The sequence below is a fragment of the Prionailurus bengalensis genome, chromosome A1, assembly GCF_016509475.1.
Source record: "Prionailurus bengalensis isolate Pbe53 chromosome A1, Fcat_Pben_1.1_paternal_pri, whole genome shotgun sequence".
NCBI classification, from domain to species: domain Eukaryota; kingdom Metazoa; phylum Chordata; class Mammalia; order Carnivora; family Felidae; genus Prionailurus; species Prionailurus bengalensis.
The window spans coordinates 22,348,903-22,367,243 of NC_057343.1; the positions used below are offsets into that span (position 1 = coordinate 22,348,903).

Below are 18,341 nucleotides of genomic sequence, written 5' to 3' on the forward strand. Positions count from 1 at the left end.
ACAGTGAGGCAAATTCAAATGAACATTTATAATAAAAAATATAGAACTGAGGTACCACCCTGGAATCTGAACTAATGAATAAAAGTGCCAAAATTTATTTATTTATGCTTTGTCTACACAAATAAATTTTATTTAAATGTCAGGAATAATCACTACTTAATAACATCTGTGTATATTCTAAAGGAAAAACAATAGTAAGTGAGCAATATTTTAAAAATACAATCCATATGTATAAATTATATCTTACTATCTTAATTTTCAACTGTTACTAATCACTGCTAGATACAACTTTGAAAATATTATTTTGCATTTCAAAGATAATAAAGAACTCCTTTGTCATCTGTTTCAATTTTACCTAACTGCTGTTGGTCTAAGTTTCTTACATGTAAAATGAGAATAAGAAAGTATCAATCTTATACCTGCTTCACAGCACGATTAAAGAGTATTAGATGAAAAGATGTACACTAGATGAAAGGGAAGATTACTTGCAATCACCCTGGGAACTTTTCAAAACACTGTATAGATATTTAGGTCTGTCTCCAAAGGGTGAGGAGTCTGGGATTTTCTCCCTAGTTTGAACCCCAGGGAAATAATCAATCTTTCTAATGTAATTAGTCATAAACTGCTAAGATGGCCATCTGGAAAACCATGGTATTATTTATTACTCCAGAAAGTTTCACTACTTTAAAACCTAAAGGATCAGTTAAGGTTGGTGGGGTGCTTCGCTGGCTCAATAGGTAGAGCATGTGACTCTTGATCTCGGGGTCATGAGATCAAGCCCCATGAAGGTGTGGAGGTTGCTCCTAATATTCTATAATCTCTAAAGGAAAAAACAAAAACTCCCAAGATGTTATAAGATGTTATAAGTCATTTGTTCTGTGCAGTTAACAAAAATTGAACCTTCTGAATTTAGGGAGTACTTAAGTTTAATTCTATAAAACTCTAATAGTTTAAATTGTTTATTTTGAAGAATATATATCTCATATGAAATGTTTAAGGTTATATTAATTTCTAAAAATGTTCACCTATATTTTCATAAAAAATAACTTACAAAACCAAATATAATCACTGAAAAAATAAAGAGGAAAATGTTTATGGATGGAATCAATCTTGCAGATGTAATTTAATTTTCTCCTTTCTACAAGGACATGGAACTTGCATTCTTCATTATACATTAAGACTGACATTAAGTCAGGTCTGAGAAGAACAAAGTACCTCACATTTCTATTTCTGAAACCCAGCAGAGGTTTTAGCAGACAGAGCCAAAAAATCAACCCAAAAATCAAAAACATATATTCATGCTCTTCAATATTTACAAATGTATTATTTTGGCTATCATCTTAGTTTGCTTAGCTGCCATAACAAAGTTCCACAGACTGGGGGGTGCTTAAACAGAAATTTGTTCTCTCATAATTCTGGAGGCTAGAAGTTTGAGATCAAGTTGTTGGCATGGTTGGTTTCTTCTGAAGGCTCTCTCCTTGACTTGCAGATGGTCACATTCCTCCTATGTTTTCACATGGTCTTCCCTCTATGTGTCTTTGTCCTAATATTCTCTTACAGGACACTGGTAAAAAGGAAAATTCTGTTGGATTAGGGCCTTCCCTAAAGACCTCATTTTAGCTTAATTACCTTTTTAAAGACCCAATCTCCAAATACAGTCACACTCTGCAGTACTGAGGGTTAGGACTTCAACATATGAATTTCGGGGTGGGGTAAGAAAAACACAATTCAGCACAAACAGCAACCCTCAGATTACACAAAGCACATGAACAAAATTCTCTGTAGCATCTAATCCTTGTCCTGTTTTTTTATTCACCTGCTTCTTCAGGCTTGCTCAAGGGTGCCAACTTAATGAGGTTGTGAGTAATAATAAAATGGAAAATCCTTTGGGCCTTGTACCCTTGAATAATAGTTAACATACCTTGAGCAATGTAATTTCCCAATCCATGACTGAAGGCTTTCAAATTAACTCAACACTCACAGGGTTATTTTGATGACTGAGTTAACATATGGCAAGGGCTTAAGACAGTGAATGGTATACAGTAAACACTATTTGTACATGTTAGCTATTGTTACTATAAGCACCATATATTTAAGTCTTAGTATTATTATTTTTATCAGTGTAGACCTGTTACTTTAAGGATCTGCCCCCAGCCTAGAAGAAGTTGATCAATTGTGACATAAGAAAGATAATATACCCAGAACACAATGTTTAAGAGATTTCTCCTGAACTGGTCTGGGACCGGCCTGCCTCTGCCTTTCCATATTTTCTTGTACTGATCCTTTAGCTTTCTAGTCATCAACCTACTCTATTCCTCTCACTCCAGGGTTCCATGGTCAATAGCTTCATTCTCATTTACTGGTCTGTGACTGACTTACTATTCTCTAGCATGACTACTGATTCAGACTTGACTTCTGATAACTAATGTTTCCTATGTTGAACCTCCATGCCTGAGGACTTAGTCTGTAAACAAAAAATTTCTTCTTCAGGTAATTCTACTTATTCCTTCAAGATGCTGACATCCTAAAGCAGAGTTAAATTATTCCTGTAATAGGGCCCACAGCACTTTGTATATCCTCCAGTATAACACTTAGCACATAACTATATTGTTTACATGTGTCACCTCCACTACATTCGCCCTTCATAAGATGTCTATTTATTTTACAGTTTTAGAGGCTACAAAAGTTGAACAAATGTTTGCTGAATTAACTACTATCCATCTCTAAATAACTCCTAAATCTTTTCCTCTGGCTTTGAGACCAAGGCTAGCTGATAAAACTTTCTGTGATGATGGAAATATTCTATATGCTGTCTGGTATATAGCCCCCTGCTACATGTACCTATACATATGGTCTGTGTGTGTACATAAGTGCTACTGAACTTTTAAAATGCAACTAGTGAAAATGATAGCCTGAATCTGCAACTTATTTACCTTTAATTAATTTAAATTAGTAGTTAATGGCTACCATATCAGATGGTATACTGTTAGATTTGTCAAGCTCCAAAATGACTTTTCAAACTACCTTTTCTGTATTTATTTGCCTTGACAAACTGCAGGCACCTCAACTTTCTAAATTTGAATTGATTATCTGACTTTCCTAGGAAATTAAGCTGAGAAATACATTTCATCTAAATATACTATCAACTCACAAAAAAGTCTGAATTACTTACACATCAAAGTGTAAACTGATTTGATTATAAAAACTTTAAATCAAATTTTATTTGCATTTCACTAGACCCTGTCAATCTATAGATACAATGGCTGATGTAACATATTTCAACAAACGTTTAAATAAAGATTAATCTTTGGAAAGAAAAGGACAATTATCAAATTACTAAACATGAGTTTAGTTTTTAGTTCTATGAAGGATAATAACTTGCAAACTTAGTTAAGAATATATGCTTGATACCAGCATGTAGACAACTGAGATCTGTCAACCATCTACCCATTTAATGCATTTTTTGGCAAATAATAAATGAGCAACTAGTATATGTTAGTTTGTGGAGATGGGTATACAAGTATGAATCCATACAGGAGACAGTTACAACAATTATAATGCTAATATAGAAGAGTACAGGGTACTCTGCAAATTTTTTTGACTACCTATTGCTTATTATCTCAAACTCAAAACTTACAGCATTTAAGACTCTTTAAAAAAAATGTTTATTTTAAGAGACAGCACATGCAAGTGCAAGTGAGGGAAGGGCAGAAGGAGAGGGAGAGACTCTCCCAAGCAGGCTCCAAGTCCAGTGTGGAGGCTATGCAGGGCTCAATCCCACGACTGTGAGATCATGACCTGAGCCCAAATCAAGAGTCCAACACTTAACCGACTGAGGAACCCAAGCCCCCTCCCCCACTTTTAAAAGTTTTTATTTATTTATTTTGAGACAGAGAGAAAGCACAAGCAAGGGAGGGGCAGAGAGAGAGAAGAGCGAGTGAGAATCCCAAACAGGCTCCGTACTGTCAGCATGGAGCCTGACATGTCGCTCCAACTCATGAACCATGAGACCTGAGCTGAAGTCAATGTTCAACCAACTGAGCCACTCAGGAACCCCCCAAGCACCCCTTGAAACTTTATCAACTATCCTATCTGTAATGTCTAAGGTAATGTCTTTCATTTCAAACATACAGAAAAGTAGAGAGTATATATATATCTATCAGTGTCTGGAAGCAACCAGATTTACCATGTTGCCAAATTTGTCTCAAATGCTCTTCTGAAAGAGACATGTAAGTTTACAGATCTTTCTGAATTTGGGATATCTTTCTTATCCTTAATACTTTTAATGTGCATGCTTGCATACATCCACTATTAGTATATACCATCATTTTGTGAGTTTCTTAGTTTTTATCAGCGGCATCATGTTTTACATATCTCTAATTTGCTATTTAATATTGTAACTGAGATTTATCCATAGTATAAATTCAGGCAAAGAAGTATATAGTATTCCATTGTATTAATCCTCCCAATTCTATTCATTTCTCTCATGGATATTTAGATTGTGTCCACATCTTTCATTATTATCACACAGTGCAATGAATAATCTTGCACAGGTACTCTTATACACATGCATAAGATTTTCTGCAGGATAAATATCTACAAGTATGTATGTTAGATTTTAGATGTGCACCTTTTCAGCTTTATTAAATATTGCCAGATCATTCCCCCCAAAAAGGCTGCCCCAGCAGTGTAGAAGGGATTACACTGATCTACGGCCTTTCTATATTGTCAGATTTCTTAATATTTTACATCCTCATTGAGGTTTTAATTTGAATTTCCCTCCTTCAAAACACAGTTCCAACCTACTTTCTTCCCCCAAATCTTTCATTAGTCCCATGAATTACCCCCAAGAAGATAGGGTGCTTTGTCTGTATATAGCTAGTATGTGGCCCACTTTGCAGCTAACATGAAATTTTTTTCCTTAAGCACTCATTAATGTGCCACTTAAGTTTGTCAGCTGTTTTAACTTTAAAATGCCAATTTCAATATTATGTAAGTATGAAGACTATTAAGTGGCCAATAATATGCCAATTTCAATATTATATAGGTATAAAGACTATTAAGTGCTCAATAATATGTGTATAGACACATATGAGACATTGGGATTGATGCTTTATAAGTATTTTATTCAGACATTTCCTAAAAAAGAAGGCATAATGGATAATTTAGAGCCATGTTGAAATAAAAAAGAAAATACTTTCTTCAAGTGTAACTAAGTATTTCTAAGGCAATACTTGATGAGAAAAGGCTTTTATATCACTTTCAGTCCTTACCCATATACTGGGTTATAATACTGTATATGTATGGGGGAGGCAGGAATATAACAATTGTGAATCAATAGGGGCAGACACTGTGTGTTGTACTTAGTATTTCTTACATGACATAATCTAGTAGTGGTTACCTTAGTTAATGCTTGTGAAATTGAACTGTATTTAAGTTCCTAAAAATATATGATATGTGAAATGACCATCATATCTAACCAATTTTAAATCTAAAGATTTACAATTTGTCATGATTACAATACAATCATGATTCCTACCTACCCATGTGAAGCAGGCAAGAGGAAAATATTTAAGAGACAATTTAAAATATGGAAGAAAATATCAATGGTGGCCATAAAATATTTTTTTCTGATAACATTTTAAGGAAGGCAGAAAATGAGGGAAACATGAACTATTATTACTTTAAAATAATTTTTAAACAACAAAACAACAGTGTGAGTTGGCTAATTTTGAACTCATTAGACAAATTATTTTCAAAATTATTCCAGAGAGATGACTCTCCTCATGTACCTCACCAAAAATCAAAAACCAAAACCAAAAAGCCAAAACTTAGGAAATGTTCAAGAATGTTTTTGAAGAATTATTTGTGACAGGGGCGCCTGGGTGGCGCAGTCGGTTAAGCGTCCGACTTCAGCCAGGTCACGATCTCGCGGTCCGTGAGTTCGAGCCCCGCGTCAGGCTCTGGGCTGATGGCTCGGAGCCTGGAGCCTGTTTCCGATTCTGGGTCTCCCTCTCTCTCTGCCCCTCCCCCGTTCATGCTCTGTCTCTCTCTGTCCCAAAAAAAAAAAAAAAAAAAAAATGAAAAAAAATGAAAAAAAAAAAATTATTTGTGACAGTAAAAACTGGAAACAATCCAAGCTTCCATTAGTACTAGAATGAAGCAATTGATGTATATTCATGTAATGGAATATTATGTAGCAAATACCTATAAGTGGTAACGTGGATGAATCTCATACACGAACTGTTGAACAAAAACCCAAGGACAAAATAATACCTATTGTGTAATTCTATTTATATACAATTCAGAAACAGGCTAAATTAATCTTTGGTTTGAGGAGGAAAAAGGGGATACTGCTTAAGAGAGAGGAAGTACTTCCTGGGAAGGTATACAAGGAAGCAGCTGCACAAAAATGATTTATGCACTCTTCTGATTATGTTGGCCTTAAATAAAAGCATTCTTAAAACTTTAAACAGTTCAGGGGTGCTTGGTGGCTCAGTTGGTTAAGTGTCCAACTTTGGCTCAGGTCAGCTCAGGTCATGGTTCGTGAGTTTGAGCCCCACATGGGGCTCTCTGCTGTCAGCATAGCTGTCTGTGCCCCCCCCCCCCCCCCAGCTCGTTCTCTCTCTGAAAATAAATTAATTTAACAAAAACTTTAAGCAGTTCAGATAAAGCATAATTTGCCTTTCCACCTCTTTCAACCAATCCCTTTCTCCTGAGAAGAACCACTGAACAGATGGGTGTGTATCTGTTCAGACCTTTTTTCCCTGTGAGATATATATATACATATACATATATATGTATATATACATGTACATTTTAAATTGCATGTTCTTCTTTTTCTGTTTCTCAATTGATAGAACTTTTTTTATTGAAAATGTGATAAATTCACATTAAAAAATATTCAAATAGTACAAAAGGGTGTATGGCAAAATTTAGACTCTTCTTTCTGGGGTGGGTCCCTGTTTATAATATCTTGTATATTTTCTGTCATGTGTTTAGAGTATATGTATATTTTTCCCATTTTCAATATTATTTTTTGAAAAATCACACAAATGAAGCATTTTAGGAATATGAACCTTGAGCATTCTATCTGGTGATGGATTATATAGGAGTACTCTGAATATATATAATCACTACAGTTTATTAATGAAAGGGAAATGTTACAAATTGAAAATGCACACTACAACTTTTATTTGTACCTATTTATAATTTCTGACAAAAAAAGATCTTGCCTTAAAAAAATCTTGCTTTATATTAAGCGAATACATACAAGAAAAATCATAAGAAAAATAATCCTTGTAAGCAGGCTTTTCATTTAATATCTCTTATTACAGAAGAGCAAAGAATTTTTAGAATTTTGTGGATAGTTTTCATTTGAATGTCCCTATTTACTCAGTGCTGCTTATAAGCTATTCTTTATTTCCTCCTCATGTCAGCCCAAATTATATTTCTTTTTTTTCTTTTTTTAAAAATGTATTTATTTTTGACAGAGATTGAGAGAGAGACAGATCATGAGTGGGGGAGTGGCAGAGAGAGAGGGAGACACAGAATCTGAAGCAGGCTCCAGGCTCTGAGCTGTCAGCACAGAGCCCAATGTGGGGCTCGAACTCACGGACCTTGAGATCATGACCTGAGCCAAAGTTGGACGTTCAACGGACTGAGCCACCCATGTGCCCCCAATGTTTTATTTCTTAAAAGTCAACATTTCCTACAGGATTATAGGGCACAAGGGTTGATTAACTATAGTCACTTAATTAGAGGGTTAGGAATTATTCTAACTACACCAGAATATCTAGTAGTTAATCTAACAGAAAATCAATTGTTTTTAGAGTAGAAACCATCAAAATTCCATGACCATTATATTTCACTTAAGATATTGTTCCCTTAAAATCTGATGACCTTTCACAATAGAATAAAATATATACATATATATTTCACTAAAATACCATAAAATATTTAATATTTTAACTTATAATTTTGCTGTATTAGCTTTAATTATATGAAAGCATGTTGCTATTCACTTCTCAGATGAAATAATTTGCCAATTTTTATTTTTTTGAAAACAGGAAGAGATACATACTTTAAAAATGAACAAATGAGGGGCGCCTGAGTGGCTCTGTCTGTTAAGCGTCCGACTTCGGCTCACGTCATGATCTCGCGGTTTGTGAGCTTGAGACGTGCGTCGGGCTCTGTGCTAACAGCTTAGAGCCTGGAACCTGCCTCGAATTCTGTGTCTCCCTCTCTCTCTGCCCCTCCCCTGTGCACGCTCTGTCTCTCAATAACAAATAAACGTTTAAAAAAAAAAATGAACAAATGAAATGATATTGGTCCCAGTAAGAATACTGTGATACAGTGCCAAATTTTGTGCCAAATATAAATTCTAGTTTGTTTACACCCTTTGTAACTTTTTTTTAAATGATATTTTAGGAAGCTTTTTTTTTCTTTAAATAGACTACCTTAAAATTTACACCCAATTTATAAATCTTATTTTGTTATTTCTTACAACAAGAACCAGCACAATAATTTGCACATAGATAGTACATGAATAAGTGAGATGATTTTTTTTCAATGCAGCATGGCTTAATGTCAGAATTTTTAAAATTATGTGTTCATAAAAAAGGTCATAATATAAGCAGATTTTCAGATCTGTATCTATGTGGAAGGCTTTTTGTATCTCTAGGGAAAAGTTAATAGTTAATATTGACATTTTCAAAAAATATTTGACTTTCTTATGTAACATCATAGAAAGTGGCATGGTGTAGACATTCTGGAGAAACAAACTCTAATGGGAAAGAAGAGATTGATTTAATGTTTAAATTCTAACCTTTCTAAAAACTTTTAAGAATGAGACAATTAACAAACAGCTATTTTGTTTGGCAGGCAAAGCTACAGAGCAATTAGAAGACTAATTTGGGCCATGAAATTTCTAGGATTAAAGGTCTGGATTAGAATTCTGAGGCCAAAAATTATTGTCACAAAGGTGTGAGCTATTATTTTAGAGTCTCAGTAATCTCACCCCTAAGATTTACTAAATGTTTATAGTTTGGTCAGTAAAGAACTTGACTCAATATGTAACACAATGAAAGAGCTCAAATGGTAGCTATTATTTTTATTATTTCTACTTATATATTTCCCAAACACCTCAAATTCAATTGAAGATCTCTCATACTCTCTCAAATCTGCTCCTTCTGTTTGCCTTATTCTAGAAGATTTTATTATTTTCCCAAATATTTGTGGCTTCTCCCTTGGGCAAGATTATCCTTCCCCACTTACTGATCACATGTTTTGCCATGTGATTTGCACTGGATAATGAAACATGGGTGGAGGTCAGCATGTAGGTCACCATTATCTTTGCCATGATACCATCAACATTCTACATATAGGCTGGAGCACAGCCACAAATGACCTCTTAAAGATGTGTAGTGTAAGCAATAAGCCTTTTGGTAAACTTGGGATTTACAGGATGTTTGTAACCATGAAGGAACCTTGCCTATCCTGACTGATTAGATTTATCTTAGTGAACATGGCCTTGACATCCACCTAAATATTCAAAGAAGGAGTCTGGGAAAATTTTTACCCTCTCAGTTTTGTTCTTTGGCCAGTTGTTCAATTCTGGTCAATTCTACCTCCCTAATATTTCTCAAATTGTGCATCATTAATATGACCTTAATCCAAGTTTTATTTTTTATCTATTACTACAATATTTTCTTTCTCCAGGTTTGCTCCCCTTAAGCATTTTAATCTGCATTAGTAAGATTAATGCATTTATTTTCTCTTAAATACTTCAAATGCGTGTCACAATTGTAAGAGCTTAAACAGTTATAAATTCATAAATGTCATAAAACTGAAATTTTCTTAAACACTTAAATTTTTTTTTAATGTTTATTTATTATTAAGAGACAGAGGGAGACAGAGCATGAGCATCAGAGGGGCAGAGAGAGGGGGAGACACAGAATCAGAAGCAGGCTCCAGGATCTAAGCAAGCTGTCAGCACAGAGCCCGATGTGGGGCTCAAACTCACAAACCACGAGATCATGACCTGAGCCGAAGTCGGATGCTTAACTGACTGGGCCACCCTGGTGCCCCTCTTAAACACTTTAATTGCTTAAATACCAAATACATACAGATTATCTCAGTAATATTATGTCAGTAATGACACTCATTTCTAAACTTAACACAGAAGTATTAATAGCATAAGTCTGATTTACTTCATTGTTTCTATGCTTAAGTCAAAGAGAACTCTAGGTCCAAAGGGCTTCACTGAACAAGTTCTACCAAATACTTAAGGAAGGTATCCAAGGTGTTTTTTTTGTTTTTTTTTTAAATAGATTCCCCATATAAGTGAGATAATACAGTATTTGTCTTTCTCTGTTTGACTTACTTCACTTAGTATAATGACCTCAAGGTCCATCCACATTGTGGCAAATGGCAGGATTTTTCTTCTTTTTTATGACCTAATAATATTTCATGTATGTATGTATGTATGTATGTATGTATGTATGTATGTATATACCAACACATATACCACAACTTCTTTACCCATTTCATCCATTGATGGATACTTAGGATTGTTTCCACATCTTGGTTTCCATACATGAGGGCACAGACAGCTTTTTGTTAGTGATTATTTCCTTCAGATGAATACCCAGAAGAACTGCTGGAACATATGGTAGCTATATTTTTAATTTTTTGAGGAACCTCCATACTATTTTCCATAGTGGCTGCACCAATTTATATTCCCACCAACAATGCACAAGAGTTTCTTTTTCCCTGTATCCTCACCAACATTTATTATTTCTTGTTTGCCACAGTTATTAAAACTAGCCAATCCTAAACTGTTACTCTACCCTGATTTACCTTTCTTGCAGAAACACCAATAATGGCTTTCGCCTAGCCTTTCCTCTTGCTCTTGTTTCTGCCTCCTGACCAAAACCTGAAGCTTTCTCCATGCCCTGGTGTGCCCCCTTCTTTCAGGAAATAGAAGTAAAAAAATTTCTTTCAATAGCATTAGCCTCTCCATGTTATTACTCAGTCATCTCCATAAATTAAAAGCCTGCAGGTACAAATGAGACAACTATAAAATAACAATAACAAAAAGGTTAATGAAATGGAGAAGATTCTGGGGGAAAAAAGCCAGATAAGCTGAGTTTTGACAGATCTTAACCCAAAGTTTAAATGCACTCAATCATTTTAGAAGATACATAAATAGAAATTAGAGAAGGTAAAGTTAAATAAGGAATCTGCTGAGCCACATAAGAAACCAAAATACCTGAATTTTTCTTTTGATGGTGGCAACAGTGAACATTGCATGGTGCTTGATGCAAATGCAGATTTGGAGGTGCTAACAGGACAGCACAAGCACTCACATATGCTTTACCTCCTCTATCAGGAAAGGATATAATCTCAAATCAAGCACAAGCTTGGGAACGAGCAATGGTGCAGCCATTTTGGAAAATAAGCTGGCAATATCTAATAAAGTTAAACATAGGCTTACCATACAATACAGCAATTATGTTCTTAGGTATTCACCCCATTGAGTTGAAAACTTATGTCCATCCAAAACCTGCAAGTGAATTTTTTTTATAGTTTATTTATTTTATTTGGAGAGACAGAACGTGCTTGAGCAGGGTAGGGGCAGAGAGACAGGGAGAGAGAGAATCCCAAGCAGGCTCCGCACAGAGCCCTGACATGGGCTGTGAGATTATGATCTCGGCCAAAATCAAGAGTGGGATGCTCAACTGACTGAGTCACCCAGGTGCTCCAGACCTGCATATGAATGTTTAAAGCAGCTTTACTTACAGTTGCTAAAAACTGGAAAGAATCAAGCTGTCTTTCAATAGGTGAATGGATCAACAAACTGGTACATTCATGAATGAAGTATTATCCAATAATAAAAATAAAAGTTATTAAGCCACAAAAAGAAACTGTCTAGATCATATTGCTAAATGAAAAGAAGATGGTCTGAAAAGGCTACATACTCTATGAATCCAACTAAATGACATTCTGGAAAAGATAAAAGTATAGGAACAGTAAAAATATTAGTGTTACCAGGGGTGGATGGGGTGGGGGAAAGTGGGATGGAGAAAGGAATGAATTGGTAGAGCATAGGGGGGGGATTTTTAGGGCAGTGAAACTATTTGTTACGATAATGGTGATATATGATATTATACATTTGTCAAAACCCATACAATTGTATTATACCAAGAGTGAACCTTCATGTAAACTGTGGAACTTTATCAATATTGGCTTGTTAATTGTACCAAATGTAGCACACTAATATAAAATGTTAACAATAGGGAAAACTATGTGGAAGAGGTGGTATGAAAGAAGTTCTTTGCTCAACTTTTCTGTAAAACTCAAACTACTATAAAAATAAAAGTCTATTAATAAAAAGGGGGGAAGAATGAGGAGTCTACAGACACAAAAAACAGCTCAGATGTTGCCACTCAGAATGAATGATAAATGTCTATTATACCTTCCCTAAAAATAATACTAGTAGCAATGATGTTAAGGTGGGATTCCTTCTAGTATGATTCATGAGCCAAAAGGCCTACTTTGTAACATGACATACTACCAAATACAGAAGCAGAAAATATTGATGAAGGGCCAACTATAAAATTAATTTGCTCTCAAGAGGTGGAACAGAAATCATCCCATTACATATTCCCAAGAAATAGTGTAATATTCCCCCCAAAAAGTCAAGACAAGGGATACTCTGTTATTGTGAATTTTTAACATCATGCATGTACACGACACTTCCCTCTGTCAAGAACTGTCTTTTAGTTTGCTTCTCTACCACAGGCACGAACCAGGTGGTATCACATATCCATAGGTAAGCTCTAACTTGGCCATGCTTGGCACACCAATCAGTTCCTGAGTTAAGACAAAGAAATGCCTGTTGTCAACTTTATTAAACTCCCATCTCTGTTACCTACTTTTGTTCAGTTTCTTACATTCTACCACAGCTATTAGTCCACTCTCTTTAGTATATATCTTTCATAACTATCCCTTAGTTTTTTGATCCACTGCTCACTATAACTATCTCTATTGATTTAAGTCCTGACTGGCATGTCTACAGAGTTTCCTCAGTCTTTTAAACATTTATTGAGTGCTTCAATTCAGATTCAGCAAACATTTACTGAGCTCCTTCAGGCTCATTTCACCCTCATAGTTACAGCCACTCTAAGAAGCAATCTATTATTACCTCCACTTTATAGAGAAGCAAACACACCCAGAGAAGTTAAATAACTTGTCTTAGGTCACCCAAATCTAAATCTATCAGTCAAGTACAGTGCTCCTTCTACTCATCTCTTTCTCCCTAGCAAATTACAATACTCTGTTAGTTTGAATTTAAGGCTTAACTCTACCTCCTGAAACCTATTTTTCAAACTCTCCCTAAAAACACATCCCCTAGATCCACTAATCCCCAAACCAACCCTTCAAGTCCTGCTCTGGTTGATTCTTCTATTCCCAGCTCCTTTCTCTATACCCAACTACACCACTACTGTAACAGGCTAGATAGTGCCCTCAAGATTTCAAGAAAAATTCTACCAATAGAATCTCCTTTTTGGAGAAGTCAAGAGCATCATAGTCTTGTTTCGGCCTATTGTCTTCCCCTTTACAGACTATACACTATAGCAACTATGTCAATGAATTGTAATTAACTGCTTAATAGATTCTTTTATATATTAAGTTATAAAAAACTTGAAACCAATGACTGGCCTGAAGAAATACTGATAACTGAAGATACTCTCAAAGCCCCAAAGTAAATGGATATCTGCCACATCCATTATTTTTGCAGGAAAAAAAAAAAAATCTTAACAGACTTAACTTTGACCATGAAAATCAAGCTTAGTGAAATGAACTTTCTGCTAAAAGCCATCTGAGTATATGTGAAAATTAAAACCAAGATATACTTTTCATGAATTTTTATACAAACCAGAAAAATTCAGAACCCAAGTCAATTGCTCTTGATTTTTCAATAGCAAGGTTAACAAAGTAGCTTCTTATCTTGAAAGCAAATCTTAATTGTCCACTACAGATACTAAGTTTGTAAATTAACAAAATGTGACTATTATTTTCTTAATCTCCCAAGGAAGCAGAAGGAGTAATGGTTAGGATCGAAAGCTTTGTGTGATCTTGAGACTGTCTAAAATTCATTTGGTTCAACCTACCTACCTCTTGGGATTATTGAAAGAATAAGATGATAAAGTTCTTAGTGCAGTGTCTTTTACACAGTGACCACTCAAAATGTTCCTTCTCCTTATTACGTCATGTCTTTCATCTTTGTTTCCCCACCTGTAATATTAAAATCCCTACCATACAAGGCAGTTGTGAGAATTAAACATATTGCTTGGTGCAAGCTTGGTACTTATGAAAGCCCATCACTCCCAACTGTTTAGCATTACTGGGGAATCACAAGTCAAAAAATTAGAAAACTTATAAAGCCCTGGGTTGGGGAAAAAATACACCAGCTCTCAGGAATTATGTATTTGCTTTCGGGTGGGAGGAGTCTGGTGAGAAGAGAAGAGCAGGAAGAAAAAGAAGATACAGTTTTATAATTATATGATGTAGACAATCATTTAATCACATAATTAAGTTATGATTTCATAATGATTTGAAGTAATGATTTATAATAATCATTAAAATGCAAGGTTAAACTTAGTTAAAAAACAATCAGAGACTAATACATTGTCTAAACTAAAACAAAAACAACTTCAGTGGCAACTAAATATACACACAAGAAATTTAAACATTAATTAGAATAATAAATTAAAAAATAAAGAATTTAAACATTAATTAGAAGCAACTTCAAAAACAGTCTCATTATTTCATTGTCTTATGAAACCAAAACACCATTTTGAACTGGAGTTTAAGATCCAAATTAACAGGAACCCACTATTGTGAAGTTTCATTCTGTTTTAAATTTTGCATTCTTCTGAAAGAAATACATGCATACTAGACATAAGGAAATAAACATTTCAGTGTCCTTACCTGTTGTGTTCCATCTGCACTTACAATAGGGGCAGACAGAAGAGAAATATCACTACTTAAAATCTGAGCTGTATCCAGTAGGGGTGGATGTTCTGCCATTATCAATAAGACATTAATATACTGGATAACCTTCCAATTCTGAAAAACAAAAATATATAGCCATCGGTGTGTACATCCTCAAAAATATATTAAAATATAATACATTCAAGATTTATCTCATTCTTTAACCTAAAAAGATATTCTTGTCAAAGGAAATTTTGTAATACTCTTGTTAACTACTTTTTTCTGTCAATAGACCACTTAAAGAAATACATTTCTTACAACTTAATCAACTGTATGTCAATGCAGACAGTATAAACTAAGATATAGTCGAACCAAGACATGAGAAGCTTCTATTTAAATTCCATGTCTGTGTCTCTATCCCTTCCATCTCTATACCATGTTTATTTAACCACCATTATTCTAATGAAATACTAGATAATAATTAGTATGGCATAGGCACTAAAATGCAAAGACTGGGAGCAATTCTACCACTAATTTTTTTCTATAAGCAGAGAAGGTGATTTTGAAGACACAATCCCCCCCACCCCATCCTAGGAACTACACAAGAATTATGATTTGTCACTAATTCCTCAGAGAAAAATGGTAGAAAATTTTGCTGAGGATTAGAATAAAAACCTTCAAGTTTTAAGCTTTAAACTCTGACACTGGTCTTCTGTCATTCTGGTTTTATTATTCTTTTGTAGGTGACACTTACTTTATAATAAGCCAAATCAGTGATGTCAGTGATGAAAAGCACATACATTTAGAAATCTTTAACTGCATAGTATCACTTATATAAAAAGTAAAAGACTCAATGTAAGCAATACTAACGTACCATATTAAATGTCAGCTAATTACAAGTCAAGCTGAACTGAGCTTAATCATAAATATTACCAAATTTATACTAAAAAGCAAAATTACAAACATTTTTGGGTGCTTGGAGAATTCTGAAATTCAGTAGTGTCAAGCAAAATGTTTATCTTTTGCAAGGCATTAAATTCTTGTTATTTATTTTAAAATCTTGAATCTCTGCAGAAACTCTCAAACATGTGGATTTAACCTAAAAACAAATTTCTACTTAGATATATAAAAACTACTGTTAAGATTTTTAAAAAATATTCAATATAGGTATCTACATCAAGATTTTATATTGAAGACCACAGTAAGCAATATTTTATACTATCTCATAACAATGCATGTCATTAAACACATTATATGTGTTATAATTATATATACATATAAGACACATATTTATAATGTGTTTAACATACATACACACACACACATATATATACACACACACATTTTATATTTATACATATATAACATATATAAAGGGGAAAACCTAACTTCTGGCTTAATCTGTATTGCTGTATTTCTTTTCTTTTTTAAAGCTTATTTATTTTGAGAGACAGAAAGAGAGAGAGAGAGAGAGGGAGCAGGGGAGGGGCAGAAAGAGAGGGAAAGAATCCCAAGCAGGCTCTGTTCTGTCAGCACAGAACCCAATGAGGGGCTCAATCTCGTGAACCATGAAATCAAGACCTAAGACAAAGTCAAGAGTCGGACACTTAACCAACTGAGCCACCCAGGCACCCCTGTAATGTTGTATTTTTTAAAGTATGATAAAAGCAGTGGGTAAATCATGTCAAATAATTTTATTCTGTGAATATGCAAAAAGTTGTAAGACAGGAAAGAGACAATGTACTATTTTCCCTCTTGCATGTCAAAGAAACACTCAGGGACGTTAACAGGACTAACTAGAGAAAGTTTACAGATAATTCATTTTGTAAAATTAGTACATTAAAAAAATAGCAAACCACTGAGTACTTTTTGTCATTATATTGTTTAAAATATTTTACATAATATCTTTAACTAAAACTGCAAACTGCCACTATTACTTGAACTTTAGAAACTAATGCTGAAGATATAACCATAATTTGATTTCAAGAGGTGGAATGGAAGCTTTACAAAAAGAAACACAAATTTCTTCTGAAACTCTAGTTAATTCTAATAGTACTATTATAGATTGTATCTGAAGCCACGTGCTATTGCTTTAACATTATCATTCCATTTAAGGTGTTATCTCTAATTTTATTCTTTTCAAAGCTCTAGCATATCAGAAATTTCATTCATCAATTGCTTTCTTGCATGGCTATATCCATTTCACTATATGCAAAGGTTTTATATAAGCTTGCAAATTAGAAATTACAGCCATGCAACTGAAATGATGCATTTAGAAACATAAATATTCCTTTCAATCCTGTGTAGAGAACACTGTCAGCTTTTTCTTTCAATTTCTTCTAATTCTGTTATTCCTATTTCCTACATTTTCATCTCACCTTGTGACTATAAATACCCACTTAAGTTATGCATCTATTTTTATTTTCTAATAAGGTATCATTAGATATATGAAAAAAAAGGGGGGGACAATTTGATGCATTTGCTAATTTTCAGGGAATAAATACTCCCCCATAGCTCATTTCAAGCTACCGTGGTTTAAAAACTGACCTGAAAATTCCTGATTTTTAACAATCACCTTTGTATACAAGTACAAGATGGCTCCATATCACTATTTATATCTATAATCTACATATCAATATTAATTTATGTAGCAATAATATAATAAAATATTAACATTTGGGAAATCTGGGTGAAGAAAAGCTAGATATATCTGTACTACTCTTGCAACTTTTAAGTCTGAAATTTTAATTAGTGCCAAATTAAACAGTATTTAAAAAATTAACACCAGGTAGACTGCAGATCTGAATGTAAAAGGTAAAACAAAAAAGCTTCTAAAAGATAATACACAATATCTTCATAACCATAAGACAGAGAAAGAATTTTTAAACAGAGTACATATTAGATTTCTTAAATCATAAAAAAAGAATGATATATTGAACTTCATTGAACAATTAAGAACTACTATTCTTTAAGAAATATCTTTAAGTGAAGGGCAAGCGACAGACTGAGAGGAGCTACTTACAACATATATAACTGAAAGAGAGCACATATTTAGCATTTATACAGGCCCCCTACAAATTGATTTAAAAAAAAAATGCCAAGAGACTTGAATACACCCTTTACAAAAGTGGAAATTCAAGAGGCCAATAAACATATAAGAAGATTCTCAAATTCATTAGCTACTAGGAAAAAGCTAATTAAAAATCATAATGAAATGCCATCATATACTCACTAGGATGATAAAAATGAAAAAGACTGACAACATCAAGTATCAGCGAGACTATGGAACAACTGTCATACTCATATGTAATGGGAGTTGAAATTCATAAAATCACTTTGGA

General features: G+C 34.0%; 1 protein-coding gene across 1 annotated transcript in view; it reads right to left on the bottom strand.

Moving 5' to 3' along the window:
* FNDC3A (fibronectin type III domain containing 3A) overlaps positions 1–18,341 on the bottom strand; it is a 144,527-nt gene that overhangs the window by 106,558 nt on the left and 19,628 nt on the right. The window contains 1 exon segment of the mRNA XM_043578439.1: positions 14,998–15,135. Within this exon segment, the coding sequence (XP_043434374.1) occupies positions 14,998–15,096 (99 nt within the window). The 5' untranslated portion in view covers positions 15,097–15,135.